The sequence below is a fragment of the Mastigoproctus giganteus genome, chromosome 8 (genome assembly GCF_048544385.1).
Source record: "Mastigoproctus giganteus isolate SK-2022 chromosome 8, ASM4854438v1, whole genome shotgun sequence".
Lineage (NCBI taxonomy): Eukaryota > Metazoa > Arthropoda > Arachnida > Uropygi > Thelyphonidae > Mastigoproctus > Mastigoproctus giganteus.
This window is the reverse complement of record NC_143582.1, coordinates 31088864-31110693: the sequence shown is the minus strand read 5'-3', so window position 1 is coordinate 31110693 and position 21830 is coordinate 31088864. Positions and strand designations below refer to the sequence as shown.

Here is a 21830-nt window from a genome sequence, read left to right as displayed (position 1 = left end):
AGCACGCAATTGTTGACTCACCTTTTTACTCATTTTTTTGATGCATTGCATCACAATATTTCAAGATAATTGCAGATCTTGAAGCGCACTTTTAATTTAATTTTTGTTCTTAAAATTTTCAAAAAGAGAATCTGTTATTTCTAAAAATGCGTCTTTGGTGAATTGACCATCAGAAAATGGTTTGTATTTTTTTGCAAGAAGATGACTCACTTTAAATGATGCTACAGTTATGATGCTTTCGATTGTAAATTAGGTGTCATGAAGAAATTTTGTTGTGCGAATAATCTGAATTTAAGTTCTTTTAATGTATTTTTTCTAAGGTCACTATTAGGCAGAAAATCCGATTGGTATTTACCATGGAGCACGTTGAAGTGCCTTTCTAATTTAGGCATAGCCATGGAAGCATTGCAAATCAAACAACATTTTTCTTTTATCATTACAGAAAAGTATTCTAGTTTCCACTCTTGATGAAAATTATACATTTTACTCTTTTTCGTAGTATTGATTTTAAATCAAATCAAATTAACGTATAAGTACTGTCCAATTATTAATATTAAGTAAGCTAAATAAGAATTCGACATATGCACTATGCTCTCACAATGTAACTGTGAATTTTAACTAGACAAGCCTAGCTTCTGCACGGTGACAAGAGTAGTTATGTGGTTCAACGGATTTTAATAAGCGTATGCAGTGGGGCGCTTAATAATAATAATAACATTTAGATATTGACTAATCTATTTATTATTATTACTAATATTAGCCCTATGGTGCAAGGAAGCCTGAGGATTCTGCTGCACCAGTCGAAAAAGAAAAAATTTCTGAATTACCCCGAGAGAGAGAGAGAGAGAGTCAGAAGTAGAAGGGAATCACCAAGAAAGGGAAGAATGATGATATCCAGCTCAGGACTCTGGGTGTGCCAAGCCCATACTCAACAGATGTGATCCCTGGGGATCTTTTATATATATATTTAAAATTCATCGTGATTGACCAAAATTAAAGCCGCAATCAACTTGTTAGCCACCCCTGATATACAGGAATTCTGTTAGCAGGGATAAGGGGATGATTGTCCCCTTGTATAAGGCGAAGACATACTCAGAGGCTGCTGTCCATTTTTTAAAGGCAAATTCATTTTATCTGTGAATGGATCACATGAATCTGCATATTCAGATAACATTTACAAAATCTGTGGCTGTCATGTGACATTAATAAGCTCGATTGTGAAAGTAAAAGAATCTAAAGAAACTCTGCTTGCAGAAGGAAACACCTTGCCACAATAGTTTGAAACAATATTAAACTGATAACAATTAACTTTTTACTTTTAAAATTAAACTCTGAGATACTACACATACCAATCCCTCTTTGTGTATCTTTCTAGGTGGATTTAGAATTAATATATAAAAAAAGTAATAAAAAAAATTCGCTTACATTCCAAAAAACCATCAACTTTTAACACCTCATTACGATTAATGTTATAAAAAAAGAATACATAATTATAATGTAGAAGAATCAGAATAATAATATTGAAAAATTATAAATTAGAAGAACATATAGAGGAATTTTAACCTTTTAATTCTAAATACATTTAACACCCACAAAGGAGGGCCGAAATGTGTGATATCCCTGTTTAAAATTTAAAAGTTGTTATCTCAATTTAATAACTCCTAACTCCTGCATTAAACTATGCCTTTCAGTGAAGGTATTATAAATCTTCCAGGAAAATCCAAATCTTTATCCACTTCAGTAGTAAGCCTGGAACTCTTGCTCAGATAACCAAACTCAGAAATCTTACCACCAACTCAGACACTATAAAAAAAAAAATCTAACTCTGACCAGGATTAATTGCCTCTGGTCAGGATTAATTTTTCTAATAAAAAGGTATATACGGTAAATCCCCGCTATTCGTTCCTGAGAAATGCCGTGAATACCGAAAACGCGAATACTGAGTTATGGCCCCCATAGTAATAAAGGGGTTCCGTTCCAAAGTACGAAATATATATATGAAAAACTAGTCTAAAATTTTGTCTATGTATGTATTATATGTACCTTCATAATATGACTATGTACATAAACAGTACATAGTAAAATGCAAGCTTATGGCATCGAAATGAAAATAAGAAACAATTTAATATTAAATGTAATGTTTATTAGAAATTTCAAATTGTGCCTTTGCTAGCTAAAAAACGTATCCCACCAGTGCTATCACCAGTTTTGCTAAAGTGTTGATAAAGGAGTTTTGCATTTTCACGAATGATGAGTGAACTTAACGGAATTTTATTTTGAGTTCAGTTTTCTATCCAGAGATTTAAAGCTTTTTCCATTTTTTCAAATTTAACATCACGAGTTACAGAGCAAATTTTTGAAGCAATTAGTGCGTTTTCACGGACACTACAGGGGATTTTTTCTTCCGATTTCTTGATTGATCGTACCGTTGACTCATTGATTTTATAATGTTTTGCCGCTGAGGAGACACTCACCATTAGAAATTTTGTCTAATAACTCAATTTTATTCGCTAATGTCATCACCTTCTTTGATATTTTCACATTTCTCTTGTTATTCGTAGCCATATTTTTGTACGGGTTAGAAAGAACTTGTCCACAATAAAGCCACTTTCTTCCGTTAACACACTCGAAAAAGTCTGTTTTACACTGCAAAACGGTAGATTTATCACTTTTGTAAGCATATCAATTTATAAATTGATAAATTTATTCAATTTATAAGCATATAAATTAAAAGCAAACGATGAAACCTTCCATGATAAACGCATAACACATACTGAACAAGGATTAGCGAGAAACATCCACGTTCGCGATTTTCTCACCCCTCTCCCCCCACCCACTGAGCCCTGTTTTGACCAGGAAAGATAATTTTAGCCACGTCCATGTTTTTTTTATGGTGGAAAAAGTTCATGGCGCTTTAAATTTCACATTTTTTTAGTTTTCATTTTATATTAAATCAGCGACCGCGAATACAGATACCGCGAATAGCGGGGGCTTACTGTACTTAGGTTAATTTTCTTTCCCAAGATTTTATGGGAAACTGTCAGTACAAAAACCAGTTCTGTCATCATTACGCGGTTCTCCTTCTTCTGATAGTAAACTTCAAATATAAACTTTCAGTTTTATTCTCCTATTTTCTGCAACACTAGAAACAAAGCTCATGTAACATTATGCTCTTCTCTAGTAGTTACAGCAATGAGTTTGGCATGAAAATATATTTGCCTCACAATTTGTATACACAGATATTTGAACATGACATATATTTGAACATTTTTTATGTTCAAATGTGCGTTATTCCACTAAAAGAAGAAAAGTTATGACTGAATAAGACTCTCCCCAAATGGAAATTTCCACCACCACAGAGATCTTACCTTTGACTTTGGATTTTTTTTCATCTGCTGTACTTTTTAAAGTGTCTAAAAAACAAAAATAAAGAAGGAATGAACATATCATTACAAATGTAGTATATAATTGCATGGTATTATGTGTATCTTAAGCTACTTTAAAGTTAAAAAGCATATGTGCAACGTTAAATTTTCTTTCCTTGAACATAAGGTTTACATAGTATGAGTTAAGTCCTGTGTAGGCCTACTGTATTAGACCCGCACCCAACCTTCTTTTTTTATATGCACAGCTCAACCCGCAAGAAAAATAATACATAAAAAATGAAATGATGTATTAAGAAAATTTGTATTAAATTTTCTATACATCAGTAATAATGCATAGTTAGCTTTAAATTAAAATATATCAATTAATAAATTAATATTTTATTCTGCTCTATGTAATACATAAAAATATCAATATATATATATATATATTGTAAGTTTCAGTGCAGAAATCGGACATCACTGGTTTGCGGCTTCCAATGTATTCTTCTACCTTGGATTAGAAATTCAGATGCAGAAAACTCTCTTCCTGTACTGGCACTGTTGGCAAGGATAGCAAGAATTAAATCCCTCCTGTTCAACAACAGGGGACAAATATACCACACAGTCCAGATGAAACTGTTACCTGCTATATACGGACCCGGATGATACTATATAATTTATATAGATCGCATAATCAGCTAAAACTATAACTGCCATTCACAATGGGAGGATGCATCCACCTGTCTCCCCAATTCCAGCTCTGATATTTCAAACTCTAAATACAGATTTTCTTAATTATACAATCTATTTTTTTTTCTAAAAATGTGTACTCTAATATATTTTCTTAATCGCATAGCATTAGCAGAGGCATATGATGCAAGAAAGCAAGCTTATGCAGCATCAGCCAAAAAAAAAAAAAAAAAAAAAAAAAAAAAAAGAAAGAAGAAAAAAAAAAATTCCATTTCACCCCTCCGTTCGTTTGAAATACCTGTCCAGCTGAGCCTTAAATTTATTTAGGCTATCAACTTCCACAACAAGGGATGGAAGTCTGTTCCACCAACCAACTACCCACTGGCTAAAGGCAAATTTCTGCACATCTATCCTACATCTGTCTTTCCTCAATCTGAATGTATGCCCTCTCAGGTGATTATTCTGAGCAAGAGGGAGAATCCCATTGGCATTGAGCATACTAAAACTATTCAAGGGTTTATACACCTCTATCAGATCACCTTGCCGGTGCCTAGTCTCCAGACACTGTAATTTGAAAAACTTAAGCCTTTCTTCATAAGAGCAACCTTCACTAATCTTGTTGCCTTTCTCTGTACTCGTTCCAGTAGCTCTACATCTTTCTTGAAACGAGGCCTCCAGACCTGTATACAGTACTCAAGGTGTGGCCTGACCATTGCCTTATACAAGGGAATAACCTCCTTATCCCTGCTAGAAAAATTCCTGCATATCATTGACAAGACACCATGAGCTACTCCTGCAGCCCCTCTGCACTGCTCAGAGAACTTCATATCTGCCTGCACAATTACCCCCAGATCCTTCTCATTCTCTACCACTCTCAGTGTAGTACCACAGAGTTGATATGTTGCTCTGGGGTTGCTGTTTCCCATATGTAGTACATTACATTTGTCAATGTTAAACTTCATTTGCCACCTCTCAGCCCATCTGCTCAACCTTTCCAGATCCTGTTGCAGCAGCATAGGGCCAGTAGTGTCCTTAACAACCCTGCCAACCTTTGTATCGTCTGCAAACTTGGACATTAAGCTTGATATACCATCAAAGATATCATTTATAAATACAGAAAACAATAATGGACCCAACACTGAACCCTGAGGGACTCCACTAATAACATTAGTCCACGATGAGCAGTGTCCATTGATTACCACTCTCTGTCTTCTCCCCCTCAACCATCCCTTTATCCATAGCAGCAATTTGCCTCCAATGCCACACTGCTCCAATTTGTGCAGCAGTCTTCATTGTGCAACAGTATCAAAAGCCTTTCTAAGATCCAAGTATATAATATCAAAGTTATTCCCTGCATCCAGTTCTTTTGTGACTGCATCATAGTATCCAATCAAATTGGTCAAGGAAGACTTCCCCTTAACAAAACCATGCTGTGTCCGAGCTATAACTGAAGTCTTGTCTAGATGATCCTGCAGTGCTTCTTTAACCACTGCCTCCGTTAATTTTCCTGGAACAGGAGTTAAACTCACAGGTCTATAATTACTTGTGTCAGCCTTTGATCCTCCTTTGTGAATTGGGGTCACATTTGCACATCTCCAGTCTGTGGGTACTTGCCCTGAGTCCAAGGAAGCTCTCATAATTATGGCTAAGAGTTTGCTTACTTCCTTTGCTGCCCCCTTTAATATAACTGGATAGATCCCATCCACCCCAGGTGCCTTTCTTGTGTTTATCTTCAACAATTTCTCCTCAACTTTACTCTCAGTTATTACAAGATTCTCTAGCTTACTGCCAGAGTTGAATACACCTCTGGCATTCCCCTCGCTGAATAACTCCTCATGTGTGAATGTCGATGCAAAATATTCATTTAGTTTGTTAGCTACCTGAGCAGGATCATCATCAGTTGACCCATCGATATCCAGTGGACCAATCTGATTCATCCCCTTCCTTCTAGAGTTTACATAAATAAAGAACTCTTTGCTGTTTTTCTTTGCATCCCTTGCCAAAGATTTCTCGTAATCTGCCTTCACCTGCCTAACCTCCTTTGTAACTTGGTTACAGATCAACTTGTTTCTATCATAGGCTTCTGTGTCACGTGTTAATCTGTATGTATCTCATGCATTTTTCTTCTCTGCCATATGTCTCATTAGTTCATCTGACATCTATTTAGGTCTAAACCTTGAACAATATTTCTTAGTTGGTATGCAAAGCTTCCAGGATAAGTTCTTTGAATACTTCCCATTTTGAATTTGCTGTTGGTAACATCATCAGTTGGTCCCACTGTATAGAATTTAAATACCGTCTCAGTCCATCATAGTCGCCTTTACGAAAGCAATAACCCTTCCCTTTACCCCTAATGGTAGTTACCTCTTTGAGTAAATTCCACTTCAGCACACTGTGATCACTGCCACCTAGTGGTTCATTTATCTGCAGATTCTTAATGCATGAAGAATCACTACTGATAATCAAATCAAGAGTATTACTCCCTCTAGTTGCCTCCCGAACATGCTGATGTGAGAAAATAATCATCCAATAAATCCACAAATGCCTTGCTAGTGTGTGAGTGACCAGCCCCCAAATTCCAGTCAATATCTGGGAAATTAAAATCCCGCATTATAAGACTCTCTGATTTACTGGCCCACTCTATTTCCCTGTACAGTTTCTTATTATACTCATCAGAGTCATTAGGCCTATAGCACACTCCTACTCAATTTTGATCTCCCAATGCTTAGGTTACACCAAACTGACTCGACACTGCACTGTCCAGCGATGTCGACTTCACTTCACTTCCTTGAATTTTATGTGTTTCTTAACTAAAAGCATAACCCCTCCTCCCTTCCTATCCTGTCTATCCTTTCTGTAGACGTTGTACTCTCCAAATTCCAGTTCTGCATTCCTTATATCTGCATGACACGTCTCTGAAATCCCAACAATATTTGCCTTTGATGTTTTGAGCAATACCTCAAATTCATCAAATTTATTTACTAAACTCCTAGCATTGGTGTACACGCAAGTATACATGCACCTGTTTCTATTCTTAGCTACCCTAACACAACCCATGTGTTTACTTGTACCACAATGACCATCAGCATTCTCTGAAATATTCTGCATCTTGTTTTTCAGGCTTCTGCTCATTCCAAGAGAAGCAGTGCAAGAATGTCTTTCACCTCTGACAGCGGCTACTGTTAATCTATTAGTCCTTGTATCCCCCCCCAAGATAGCAGTTTTCTGACCCACCTAACACTCCTCGATAGCATCAGCAAATATTCTTGCACCCTTTCTATTGAAGTGTATCCCATCCCTGTAGTAGCAGTCTCTCCTGTTAACAAGTACAGTCCAAGCTGAAAAAAATTCTACCCCTTGAGCCTTGCACAATCTTTCCAGGGCCGAATTGATTGACAAGGCTCTCATCATATACTCCCTCTTATTGTGTCTGGGCAGAATTGCAGACACTTTCAAATTCACGGCTTGTTTTCAACAGTGACCTGTACTTGATAAGTAATTCTGCCAGTCTCCTACTCTTGATATCATTAGTGCCAACGTGTACAACTATATCACCTTTTGTGCCCTTAAAAGATGATATCCGCTCTACAACGTCAAATGAGTGAGTTTATATCACTGAAACACAAACACAACGTCAAATGGAATGAGTTTATATCCTCTCAAGGTGAATGCTTTGGAAGGGAAACATGAAATCATTCATTTGGATGTATAAGTTCAGGCAAGTTTATCAAAAAAAAAAAAAGTCAGTCTCATTACTTTAGCCGTCCCAATGCTATTCTCAGTACAATAAAACTTACCTTTGGCTTTAGATGATTTTTCATCCACTGTACTTTTCAAGGAACCTAAAAAAATTAAAGTAAAATATCATTACCGATTTAATTTATCAAGGTGTTTCAAAAATAACTCATTATAACAGAAACAAAATTCTGCATTTTTAGAAATGATTTGGTCATGTCAACCTAAAAGTAGAGAAGGAAGAGACAAAAGTAAGAGAGGTCAATATTTAAAAAAAAAATTATAGAAACCTAACTTTTTTTCACAGAAATTATATTGCATAAACTTTCTTAAAAACCACATGCAAGCTAAATATGCCACTTTATCATACTGCATATTCAGCATGTAAACTGACTTTTATTTTTTGCTTTCAGAATTTGTGCTTAATCATATATTCACCTTATGGGTTGACTCCCCCTCCCCCTTTTTACAGTCATTCTTCATATCCCATTAGCAGTGGCATGGTAGTTACCTCTTTGAGTAAATCCCACTTCAGCACACTGTTGTCACTGCCACCTAGTGGTTCATTTATCTGCAGATTCTTAATGCATGAAGAATCACTACTGATAATCAAATCAAGAGTATTACTCCCTCTAGTTGCCTCCCGGACATGTTGCTATAGAAAGCAGACATCCAATAAATCCACAAAAGTCTTGCTAGCGTGCGAGTTACCAATCCACAAGTTCCAGTCAATATCTTGAAAATTAAAATCCTCCATTATAAGACATTCTGATTTACTGGCCCATCCTATTTTCTATGTATAGCTATTCATTGTATTCATCAGAGTCTTTAAGCCCATAACAAACTCCTGCTCTCATTTTTGCTTTCCCAGTGCTTATGTCACACCAAACTGACTCAACATTGTACTGGCCACACATGTCAACTGAATGTTCTGCCTTAGGGTTTGTGCTTCTTAACTAAGAGCATAACTCCTCCATCCTGTGGTCCATTCTGTATACTTTGTACTCTCCATATTCAAATTCTGCATCCCTTATACCTGAGTGACACCACATCTCTGATATCCCAACAATGTCTGCATTTGATGTCTTGACCAGCACCTCAAATTCAATCAAATTTATTTACTATGCTCCTTGCATTGGTGTACATGCAAGTATACATGCACTTGTTCTTACTCTTAGTAACCCTAACACAACCCAAGTATTTACTTGTTCCACGATGACTTCCATCAGTCCTTGAAATCCACAGCAACTTGCTTTCAAGACTGCTTCTCATTCCAATAAAATGCAGTACAAGAATTACCTCTGCCTATGGCTATTGTTAAATCTATTAATCTGTGTATTCCCCCAGGCTAGCATTTTTCTGACCCACTAACACTACCTCAATAGCATCATCAAATATTCTTGCACCCTTTCTATTTATGTGTATTCCGTCCCCATTGAAGCAGTCTCTCCTGTTAACAAGTGCAGACACACTGAGAAAAATTCTACCCCATGAGCCTTGCACAATCTCTCCAGGACCAAAACGATTGACAAGGCTTTCATTATATACTCCTGGCCAGGGCCATGCCGAGTCATTTTAGTACCCGAGGCAAGAATGAAAAATTGCGCCCTACTGTTAATGATGCAAACGTTGGCAATTAAGAGTTCTTCTTTCTTTTGGCACCCCCTTTCAGCTTTTCAAGTGAGGCAAGAGCCTCATTCACCTCACCCTCGGCACGGCTCTGCTCCCTCCTATTGTGTCTTGGCATAAATGCAGACACTTTCAAATTTAACCCTAACTTGCAATTTTTCAACGTTGCTCTGTACTTGTTAAGTAAGTCTGCAGGTCTCCCACTCTTAATGTCACATATACAACAACATAACCTTCTGTATCTTTAAAAGATTACGTTTGCTTTACAATATCACCAACTTTTGCCCCTAGCAGACATACCCTTGTCTTATTCTACCTATCCTTTTCCCCACAAGATATTTCCCATTTCCCTGACAAAAGAATCACCGACAACTAGCTCCTGTGAGACCAGTGCATTCTGCCTTGAGGTTGTCACTGTGTTGCATGATGATCAAGTGCAAGCTGTGGCACTGATGTGGGCAGCTGAGAGCCTGATGGGCCCCCAATTTAATTCCTTTGAGGGCATCCACCCTGCTCTTTAAGCTCTCATAAAGGCCCATAATAATGAGTTGCCATCTAATATACTCACAAACCTTACATCGAGCACACACAAAGACATCTCCCTTTGGCAATATCACATCTCGTTCCTGATAGTTCTGCAAACATCAAACAAGCTGTACATTTCATAAGGCCATGATTCTAAGGGCAACTGTTCTTTTTGGTTCTCTCCAGAGCCACAGCACTCCCACTAGCTCGAGCCCTTTGCTCTGGTGATGTATGATTTTTGTTCAAATTCAATATAATCAAAAATACTGCGTAAAATTAAAATAATTTTCCAGAAGATTGTTTTACCACAGTAAAACAAGCTTCTGTTTTAGAGTGATCATGTTAGATGAACCTCATGCTCACACTTTGTTTACCTAGCATGACTATGTGGTACTCTTCTTGATTTCCATATGTTCTTGATTTCCATATGTAATGTATTTATGTATTCATAGCTAAGGAAGAGACCATGCAGTGTCGAAAGCTTCTGTATTTTATTTTATCAAAAGAAGCGAGCGCAGCCCCTAATATATAATTAAAATTCTAATGTTTTTATTGATTAAAAAAAAAAAAAATGCCGGCAAAAGTCAAATGTGGTTCCTTAATTGCAAAGATGTATTATGATGTATAACAATGTATTACAGAAAAATCTGAATTATAATCTAGTATTTAATTTAATTAAATTCTTTTTTGCTCTTTCTTTTAAAAGTTCATATTGTGATAATTTATTGCACTGCACAATAAACTGCAGATTCAATGGCAAATGACACTCCCTCTTTGTAGAAGGTAATGTCGTTGTTATTTGGTTTTTTAGGAGCATTAGCAACTAAGGCCATATTGCTCCGGGATATGCGGTGGTCATTCCCTGACCTTTCCGCATCCTCTGTATTTGGTGGTGACGGGCTCGAACCCCGGTCTAATCAAGAAGCGTGTGCTACGCACTGCTGCTCCTTCCCACCTGGCTACGGAGGCGCCTATAGAAGGTAATGAAATCAAAACCTGTAGGCATAGGTGATGACACAACATCGCCTATGTCTGTTACTGATGCTACATTACTCTGACTAATGCTATATGTGAAGCTTTAATTATACAACCGAGCCATTCACTGCAGCCTGTTTAGTGCACCATTACACATTGGTTTCTCTGTAAACAATGCTTTAGTACAGAAGTGCAGTTGCTACAAAAATTTAAAGATTTACTTTTGATAGCTCTAAAAGTAAAACTAAAAACATAACTCAAAGAATTCTATGAGCTATTTTTATTTGATGAAGACAAATTCTTGGATTTTAAAAAGTGAACAACAATGTACATTTATTAAAATTATATTGGTATTAATTCTTGTCTTTCTGACACTAAACACATGCCTTTAATTCAAATTTAGGATTTTATGCCTAGAATAAATTTGACCTTAAAATTTCATATGATTTTTCAATGCTTCAAAAGCACACTTACATATTGAAATACATGGTAGAGTTTGCAAAGACTTTTTCTCTGTTAAATATCAGCTCTTTCCATTCAGATTTTAAATACAATTTTATTAATGTTGACAAACCAATGCAGAAAGTGTACACTTACACCCTTGGGCTATCTTATCAGTTTTCAGTTTAAATATTTTTATTCTTTTTCCATTTTAATTTATTGTTCCAAATTCATAAAACCAATCAGAATTCAGAGGCAAATTTTAAATAAAAAATAATTTGAAAATTAACTATAATTAACCATTAGACCAGTGTTTGCCAAACATTTTTAGTGACATACACTTTTTATCTTACAATATATTTACAGGACACTTCTATTCTTTTGTGGCTATTTGGTTTTTAAAATAAAAAATACACAAGTAATGCTCATATATATTTTATTTTTGAAACCAAAATCAAAATATCATTAATGCATAATTTCTTTCTATCAGGAAAACACATATAAAGTATTATAAAAATCCATTCCAAATTAACAACAGTGTTCTACATAAAAAATGTTATATGCATATAAACATGGGTGCTGGCAGGATATTTTGCAAGGCGGTGCATGTGGAAATAAATTTTTTGTGTTTCAATAAATAAATGAAAATATTAAAAATTCTGTATTACTTTGAAATCCAAAGGTTTTCAGAAAACACATATTGGTGCACTTGCACCACCTTGCAAGGACCCATCCATACAAATTTGTTGAGTGAATATGTCATATCCTGTACATGATCTGTCAATAACCAGAAAAATAATGTTACATTATACTCATACAAAAAGTGTTTTATGCTTCAAATATGCAAAATTTAAATGAAAAAAAAAAAAAAAAAAAAAATCTTATTAATTACATTTTTTTCACAGAACACAGACTGGAAAATACCACACTAGACTAACAGAAAAATGGTTACTAGTATTTAAATTGAAATCTCTCTATGATAAACAAATTTGTCAAATTATTAATTAATATTGTCCTACCCAGACATATACATTCTATATAATTTTTATAGTTTATATGCACTATATAGTTTTTATAGCTTGAGGCTTTTTCTCAACTAGACTTAACTATATATATCAAATCATTTGTTGCTATCCAGTATAGTAACGGCAATATCCTGTTACAACCAAGCTAGAGAGGTTTACATAAATTAAATGATAAATAATAATAACATATAAATAGGTAAATGTAGCTTTAACAAAGGTATCAAATAAAATAAAAATGTAACAAGCTCAATGAAACTGGAGAAACGAGTCTGCAAAATTAAACGTTTCATAAAAGTGAATTTAAAATACTTTTCTTGTACACCTTGTCGTGAATCCAAACATCAAGATCAAGCTCGAAGTAGATAGCTAGGCAGTATTTTGCCTAATTATCAGATTACTTTGAACAATAACTGACGTTTCTGATTTTCGTACACCATATAATATTGATGAAGGAATACAGGGAATGATATTAAAAATTTTGGTTAAAATTTAGTGATGGGTAAAATGGCAGTGTTTAACATGCTAGTGTTAATTAGGGTGTTCCCCCCCACCTGCCACTGTTTTAAAATTGGGAACTAGTTTTCCTATGATACTTATTAATTAATTGAATTGTATATTCTCCATTAGTCTTCATTTTATTTATTATTCTTCACCAAGCTGTATGAAAAATGCATATTAACCATATGCATTTTTCATTTTAAACCCTCAGATAAGAGCACCTAAGGATAAAGTATGCCACAGACATGTTGTTTTGTTCATCTTTTGGTTCATCCCACAGCCCCAGTTCTGCTTACCAAAAGTGGCTCACTGGGCACTCATATCTTTTCATCCAGGCTTCGAGTCAAACAAGCCAGACTTCTCACCCATTTAAAGTTAAAGAATAGAGGTCGTTTTGGCCCCAAAGCCTCTAATCATTCGCTTTACCTCGAGTGCCAGCTATCCTGAGGAAAACTAAGCGATTTCATCATCTTTCTTGCTTTTCTGGGTGGTACAAAAATACTCGAATGGATGTTAATGTGACTTACAGCACTCTGATTCACACTGGCTCAATTAAACTTTCGATTTTTTTTTTATGAAAACCCCAAACACGAAAGGTATCAAAACCTATAGTACTTAGTACCCTGCATGGGTTGAAGGAGAAGTATGGGGGGAGGGGGATGCCGGAAACTTTGCTCTAGAGACTAAACATGGGTTTCTCCACTTCAAGTCTCCAATAAGCAAAGTGGTGGTATTTCACCGGTTGATGATTGGCCTCTAAAAAAAAGTTTTGTAGAAAAAAATACTGGTAGGAGAAAATACAAATATTACCATAATTTGTTCCATTGCTTCAGTACTTTTGGGTGGTGTACAGTTTGCATTGGGGCAACTAACACTATGCAGTCGCCAATTTATAAATTTCCCAGTCCTAGATAAAATATCTATATACGGGCCCTACAGAAGATCCAATGGAAAATAAATATAACCAACTAAGCCTAACATCTGCGAGCATGGCCCAAATCCATAATTTGCTCAATAAGCTGTTTAACCCAATCCCCCCGGTGTTTATCCCCCACCCCTCCTGCTGTTTTAAAATAGGAAAATGATTTCCCGATTTGAAAACAGCGGCAATGAGGGGGGGTAATACCCTAACTAACACTAACCATAGCGGGTTAGCAGAGGCGTAGTGAGGGGGGACGGGCAGTTACACCGGGCGCCGAGCTTCAGGGCCGCAAACTAAAGGAATTATCTATCACATTCACATTAAATTATCACACTCAGGGACGCCAGGAAGACATGTTGCTCCCGGGCATGTTACGCTACTGCGGGTTAGGAATGCCAATCACTGCCATTTTGGAAGGGGGTACCCGTCACTAAATTTTAACCAAAATTTTCAGACGATGTCAAGATTGGGAGAGTGGTTAAACTGACAAGTTTAAATTTTCTGCAGAGAGAAACGGACAAATAGAGTGGGTTGGGATAATATGTTCAGTCGCAATTCGGAGCAGAAGCACTCTGACCTTGTAACGGCGCGAAGCTAAAGTTAAGGATTATTGTCATTTTTTCTGTTCAGAAAATATATTTTTCAATGCTTTTAATTTTAGTAATTTTCAAATATTATTTAAACTCTTTTACGTTAACAATGATAGTCACTAAGCGATTTCATCACCTTTCTTGCTTTTCTGTGAGGTGGTACTAAAATACTTGAATGGATGTTAATTTGACTCTACAGCACTGGCTCAATTAAACTTTCAATCGACCTCTAAAAAAAGGTTTTGTAGAAAAACCTTTTTAGTTATTGTTCAAAGTAATCTGATAATTAGGCAAAATACTGCCTAGCTATCTACTTCGAGCTTGATCTTGATGTTTGGATTCACGACAAGGTGTACAAGAAAAGTATTTTAAATTCACTTTTATGAAACGTTTAATTTTGCAGACTCGTTTCTCCAGTTTCATTGAACAGTAAAGAACACTGGTAGGAGAAAATACAAATATTACCATAATTTGTTCCATTACTTCAGTACTTTTGGATGGTGTTCGGTTTGCGTTGGGGCAACTAACACTATGCAGTCATAAATTTATAAATTTGCCGGTCTTGGATAAAATATCTATAATACTGTATTTCAAATAATTACTCCCTTTACCTTAATTTGGATTTTTTTTAATTTAAAAAATTAACCTTTAATTTAATAACTAGAAATATGTACATGTACTATGTTCTGAAAAGGAACAGCTCACATGAACCTAATGCAAAAGATATCGGAACGTCGGCAGGAAGCCGCAGAATTGTCGAGGTATTTTTTGGCTTTGTTCCTGGTACGACAATTCCTTACTCGGCCAGCATTCACCTATTGCATTACAGTCTTCTATTATTATTATTTTTTTAAGTACTGTATTGTGTACTGTCATAGATATTATGATGATTTTTGTGCGTTGAGATCTTCTTCAAGAGTAGTGTTTCCGTTTACAATGGGTTTCCTCAGCCTACAAGTTTTTTCTTGTTAGGAATTTTTTTTCCCGCCATAAAGTGCGGTTCTGGGTGTCTTGGTCGGTTAAGCCTCGGGCTGTCATGCACTCCCGTACTCCATCCATCCATCCATCCATCCATATCCTCCTAGGTCTTCCTCTTCTCCTTCTTCCAGGATAGCCTTTGGATATCTGTTTTCTTGCATCCGTTTTACATGTCCATACCATGTTAGACGCTTTTCTTTGATGGTGTCAATAACAGTCTTTTTTCACTTCCATTTTTTCCCTTATGTCTTCCTTCCGTTTTCTGTCTCTTCTAGAAGTTCCTGCGGAGCGTCTCCAAAAATCCATTTCTGTAGAGAGCAATTTGTTGTCCGCTCGCCTATTCAATGTCCAAGTTTCCTCTCCGTACAATAGAAGACTTTGTTCAATCTTTTGAAATATAAGTTTTTTTTGTTTTAGATAGGATATTTTTGCTCCACAGACATGCCGATAGCCTTTCTGCCGTCTGAAATTCTCTTATTGATCTCTGCTTGGGATGATCCATCACTTTGTAAGATTGATCCCAAATATTTGAATTTATCGATTTGTTTGATTTTAAAACTTGCAATATTTTAGAACGTGTCCTGGTCCTGAAGACAACATTTCAGTCTTGCTAAAATTGATTTTTAGACCCCATTGTTTATATTCCTCAAACAATTGACGACATGCATACTTTGCATCTTCTAAGTCTTGTGCTATCACCACCTGATCATCTGCAAAAAGTAAATTGTGAATATAGATGTTCTTATTAATCGGCAATTCCATTTTATTGTTTTTTTTTTTGTTTGTTTTGTTTTTTTGGTAGTTGTTGGCGCATAGGCTTCTGTGGCCATAATGCACCTCCCAAGGTTTTTGGGGTAGTAGGATTCAAGCCCGAGGCGAGAATCGAACCCGCGACCTTTGGGTTGCCAGGCACTTTACCCACCCGGCTAGCCCGGTCGGCCCATTTTATTGCATATTTTTGACCAGGATCTTAGGCAGATGTCGATAAAAATTTTTAAAAGTGTTGGTGACATGCAACAACCTTGTAATAAGCCTTTTGAAGTGTGGAATTCAGGTGACAAAGCTGATCCCACTTTAATTCTGCATCTATTATTCCTAAATTGCCTTAATAATGTTAATTAGTTGTCCATCAATATTTGTAAGAAAAAGTGGGTGGGACATGCTGTATGAAGTAATGAAATTTTTGGATATGGCGTACACATGGTAAGAATATACCCAGATCCTTGACATAACGTGGCCTCGACAATGCTCCCCGCATACACACTACTCGGACTCCCTCCAGTCACTCTCTTGGCAGAGTAGAGGTAGCACGATTATACACTAGCTGATCCGGAAGCCTCCTAGAGAGTTACCAAAAGGTTCGGTCCGGTGTACTAACTAGCGGCCGGCCTGCGAACACCGTTTTAGAGCTGTACCCTCGAAATGTAAGGAATATTGGATCTCGCCACGATGTTCATCATAACCTCAAAAGTCGGCAATCATACTGCATGATGGAGGAGATATGGAAGGGTTGACTGGAACTTAGCTCTAGAGACTAAACATGGGTTCCTCTTTGCCTCTTTCAGTGCTTCCCATAAGAGTTTTCTTGGAACATTGTCATATGCCTTTTCAAGGTCAATGAAAATCATAAAGATTTTTTTCCCTTTTGATTGGCATTTTTTAAGGACCTGTCGTACTGTCGAGATATGGTCTATACATGACCTCCCGGCTGAAAAACCACTTTGTTCTTCTGATATCTCGATTCGGGCTTCTAAATGGTTCCTGATCCATTTTCCAAGGATCTTTAACAGCTGATTCAGGACGCATATTCCTCTGTAATTTGAACAGCTTTTCCGATCGCCCTTCTTATAAATTGATGTAATATATCCTTTTATCATTTCTTTCGGTATTTCTTCTCCTTTCAGTATACTATTTAACGGTTTTTGTATCAGAACAGCCACTCCTCTTCCTCCATATTTCAGAAGTTCCGTGTAAACCCCTCCAGGTCCAGGTGATTTGCCATTCTTTCCTTCCTTTAGCAGGAGTTCCACTTCCCTAACAAAAATTTTTAAGCCCGAGTCTTCTACACCAAAATCTTCCATCATCTTGAACTCTTCCTCGTCTTCTTTTAAAAGTCCTTCATAGTACTCCGTCCAGTCTTTCAAAGGTATTAATTGAAAACCAGCGTTGTGTTTATTCTGTTTTTTCAAGTCTTTAAGGACCTTCCACGATTCCGCTGATTGCTTGAAGCCCAATTTGCTATTAATAGTTGCGCATCTCCTTTCCCATTCTTAATTTTTGGCTTCTACTACCAACCGATAGGCTATTTTCTTCTTTTTAACATAAATGTTCTTATATATATCATTCCCATCACCCAGCCATTTCTGATAGACAAGTTTCTTTTCCTCTACAGCAGCTCTTACTTTCTCTGAATCCAGGTCTTTTTTGGTCCTTGGATCTTCTTTTTGCCTAGGATTTCATGAGTTATTTTTTTAACAGTATTTTTTAAATATTCGTAGATTTCTTTAGTATTACCTTTTATCTCTGTGTTAATTGCAACATCCAGTCTCTGGGTGAATTTGTTTCTAATGCTGTCATCTTGGAGTAGGTCAACGTTAAATTTATCCACTTGTAGCATTTCTCCTTCTCTGCATTGTTGGTTGTCCACACATATTTTCTTAATCCAGTTCCACCTCAGTGTTGTTTTAACAAGAAAATGGTCAGATTCAGATTCAGCTCCTCTATAAACTCTGACATCTTTCAATACATATGTCCCTGAATGTTTTGAAATAATGTAATCTATAACGGATCTAATTTGTTTTGTCTCCTGTGGCCAAGTGTATTTATGGATATCCTTGTGTTGGAAAAATGTGTTGTTTATTCTCAAGTCGAACTATTCACAAAGATTGCATAGTCTATCTCCGTTGTCGTTCCTCTCTTTCTCTCCAAATCTTCCAATAATTTTGCTATTTTGTTCAGTTCCTACTCTTGCATTGAAATCTCCCATTGGAAATATCTCTTTGGGATTTTTTCTATTAGTTCTCTCAGATCCTCCCAAAATTCATCCTTCAATGTATCGGCGGTGTCATTAGTCGGGGCATATATTCCCAAAATACATATTTCTCTCCCATACATTGTCAGTTCCAATGAGATCATTCTTTCATTAATAAACTGCCAGTTTTTCATGTTGTCTCAATTTCTTTTTAACAGCAATAGAAACTCCTGCTCTTGCTCTTTCACTCTTATCGACTCAAATGGTAGTATTCTCCCATTATTTCCTCTCCACATCCCTTTTTCTTTGTCTCTGATAATACGACGATGTCTAACTTGAATTTTTGCAGTTCATCCGGAAGAAAGTTTCTTTTAGTTGAAAGGCCTTGAATATTCCAGCATCCCAAAATTATAGCAATTTTCCGTTTGCCGAGTCGTTTCCGAAAGTGCAGTCCGTTTTCATTTTCACTTGTAGGTCGTTTAGCATTTGTGTAATTTTTTACACTGAACGAGGAGCTAGCCCGTTGCAGCAACCCCCAATCTGGAGGTCCTGGGTATCTCTCTTAGTCTGGCCCCTACCCTTTGACCTGTCCAGCTTGGGAGGCTCTACCAGTAGCTAAGCTACCGCCGACTTAGCTCTTCGGGTCATCGGGACACGAAAGGCCCCCCACCGCGAAAAGGTGGAGAATACCATCGGGGGAGCGTTGAGATACATTACGCTAATCCGAAATCCTGTATCATCCTAAATAATTTTGCGAAATGGAAAAATTTTGCAACAGAAGGGAGCAGTAGCCACTTGCGGAATAAACCAGCCAACTCTATATATATCACAGAGTAGTAAGATATCTTACTTACCAAGTAAGTATCTTAGTACTCTGTGATATATATATACAGGGTGATTCACTACCAGTGCGACAAACTTGCAGGAGGTGTAGGGGGCACAAAGACGAATCGGAATCAATATCATTGCAGGGTCCGAAATGCCTTCGTCATGCGGTAGAGGACATTGAACGGGAGGTCGCGTGAAGAGCAATTCCGCTGGAAGTCAGCATTTACGAACCGTTTCTGTTGAAGAAACCAAGTAGCAAAAGTCCTCCGGAGTGGATAATCCGCAGGCTCCAATGATTGGACGCATTGCAGATGGTATGAACTCATTTGATTTGTTGACAATATCCTCCATACAATGGATTGGGAAATACCCCATCGTTGGCCTATCGCTCGAGTACTCGTACTCGGATTGCCTTCTGCAAGACGTAGGACATTCTCCTCATTGTCTGGCGTCCTCGTCGTTCGCTCTCGATCCATGGCACCTCTCGTGAAACAACCAGTCTCACGTAACCTTCTGTGCACACGTGCGAAAATCGTATGATGAGGAGCACGCCTGTGCGGGAAACATTCCTGGTACAAGCGCAGAGCGGCGCGTCCGTTACATTCCGCAGCTCCATACGCGAGGTGCATGTCAGCCAGTTCAACGTTTGAATACTCGTCCATGCTACTACTGCCTCGGGAACCGGTTCGCAAATGCTGACTTCCAGCGGGATCGCTGTTCACGCGACCTCCCGTTCAACGTCCTCTACCGCATGACGAAGGCATTTCGGACCCTGCAATGCTATGTGATTCCAATTAGTCTTTGTGCTCCCTACAACTCCTGCAAGTTTGTCGCACTGGTAGTGAATCGCCCTGTATATACACTGTATACACACAGTAGCGTAGCTACCCTTTTTCGGGCCCGGAGGCAAATAACATGTTCGGGGCCCCGACTCAATTAATGAAAATTGCAAAAAGAGGAGACAGCCAAAGACGCCGGAACCCTAACGGGCCCGGGGCAGGAGGCAATTGTCTTGCCTGTCTACATGGTAGCTGTTGTTGTTGTTGTTATTTGGTTTTTAGGAGCATTAGCAACTAAGGCTATATTGCTCCGGGATATGCGGTGGTCATTCCTTGACCTTTCCGCATACTCCGTATTTGGTGGTGACGGGCTCGAACCCCGGTCTAATCAAGAAGCATGTGCTACGCACATGCTTCTTGATTAGATATATATATATATATATATATATATATATTTTTTTTTTTTTTTTTTTTTCTTTTTCTATTACCTACTCAATTTAATATTAAAAGTACAGCATAAAGCGTTTCCAGTGGAAAAGAAAAGTTGTATTTTTTATACTGTATTTAACATTTTTATTTGATTTAATTTCCTTATGAAACATGCTTCATAATAAAGCTTTTGACACCCCATATATTTACCATTATTTCACGTAGAAATCTTCAATAAATGGATACAAAAACCTTATCAGGTTTTCATTTATCCTGCCCATGGGGTACAATGAAATAAATGACAGGGCACAAGGAAACATAATATTGTAATCAGCAAAGTTCTCAATTTTATTAAGTAAATCGATGTCTAAAGCTATAACTTGAATATACACTGTTTAAAAACGACGCAAAAAAAAAGTATAAAACTAAACAGAGTATATTCAAAATTAAAATGCCAAGGTAAAACTCCTTCTATCATCAGTCAAATTTGAAGTCCAACGATTCACGCATATTTTAACGCCCCAAGGGTTCACATTCGGTTAGTATGGGCTTGCCACACCCAGGGTCCTTAGCTGGATGTCATCATTCTTCTCTTTCTTGGTGATTCCCCCCCCCCTCTCTCTCTCTCTCTCAGAGTAACTCGGGAATTTTTTTTTTTTTTTTTTTTTTTTGGCTGGTGCAGCATAAGCCTCAGGCTTCCTTGCACCTTATATCTAATAATAATAATAATAAATAATAATAATAAACAATTTGAATCAAGATTTAGGATATAAAATTTTAACATACACAGTCTCCACATTAAAGTTTTTAAGATCAACACCATAGGACAATACCAATTCTGCCTTTGGTTTGTCCATAGATGCTGGCTGGTTTCAGAAGAATCGTTTTGATTTGTCTCTCATTGACTGATGAATGTTCTTCGGTTTCTGGTTTCACAAACCTTTTAACCATGTCGTGGCTTTTTTTTTTTTTTTTCGTTTATTTTTCTCCTCATAAAGTTAACTTCATAGTCACGTTCTTCATCTTTAGTTACCATTACTTTAACAATGAAGAAGAAAGCTTTTTCTTTCCAGAAAATATCAAACTGGACAAAAATATGCTTCTTTCAGAGGGTATTTCTGAATCTTCAAATATTCAGAACTGATTGTTTCCAGCATATATCTCTTATGAAGTAATTTATTCATCTCTATGGGTAATACAGGTAAACGAATTTCGCGCATGAGGCAAGCTGTAGCACACTGAAATACTAAGCATGTGATATATTGAAACGTTTCATTGTGTTCCAGTCGCTTTATATATATATAAAGTTATGGATGTCACTTAGAGAATATAAGTAGGAAACAAATATGGCTTGCATGAGGTGAAGAGATTTCGGAATAGGTTTCGAATGAATCGCTGCTGCAAACTGATGAGTACAAAGCACAATGAACAATAACAAATTATCCACTTC

At 36.9% G+C, this 21830-nt stretch overlaps 1 protein-coding gene across 1 annotated transcript in view; it reads right to left on the bottom strand.

Annotated features, from left to right (window-relative positions):
* The window catches only part of LOC150081409 (kielin/chordin-like protein), a 572736-nt gene that overhangs the window by 289600 nt on the left and 261306 nt on the right, over window positions 1-21830 (bottom strand). Inside the window, exons 2-3 of the mRNA XM_090380194.1 lie at window positions 7853-7897; window positions 3369-3413 (exon numbers count right to left, since the gene is read on the bottom strand). Coding sequence (XP_090236320.1) covers window positions 3369-3413; window positions 7853-7897 — 90 coding nt within the window. The remainder of the gene's footprint in view (window positions 1-3368; window positions 3414-7852; window positions 7898-21830) is intronic.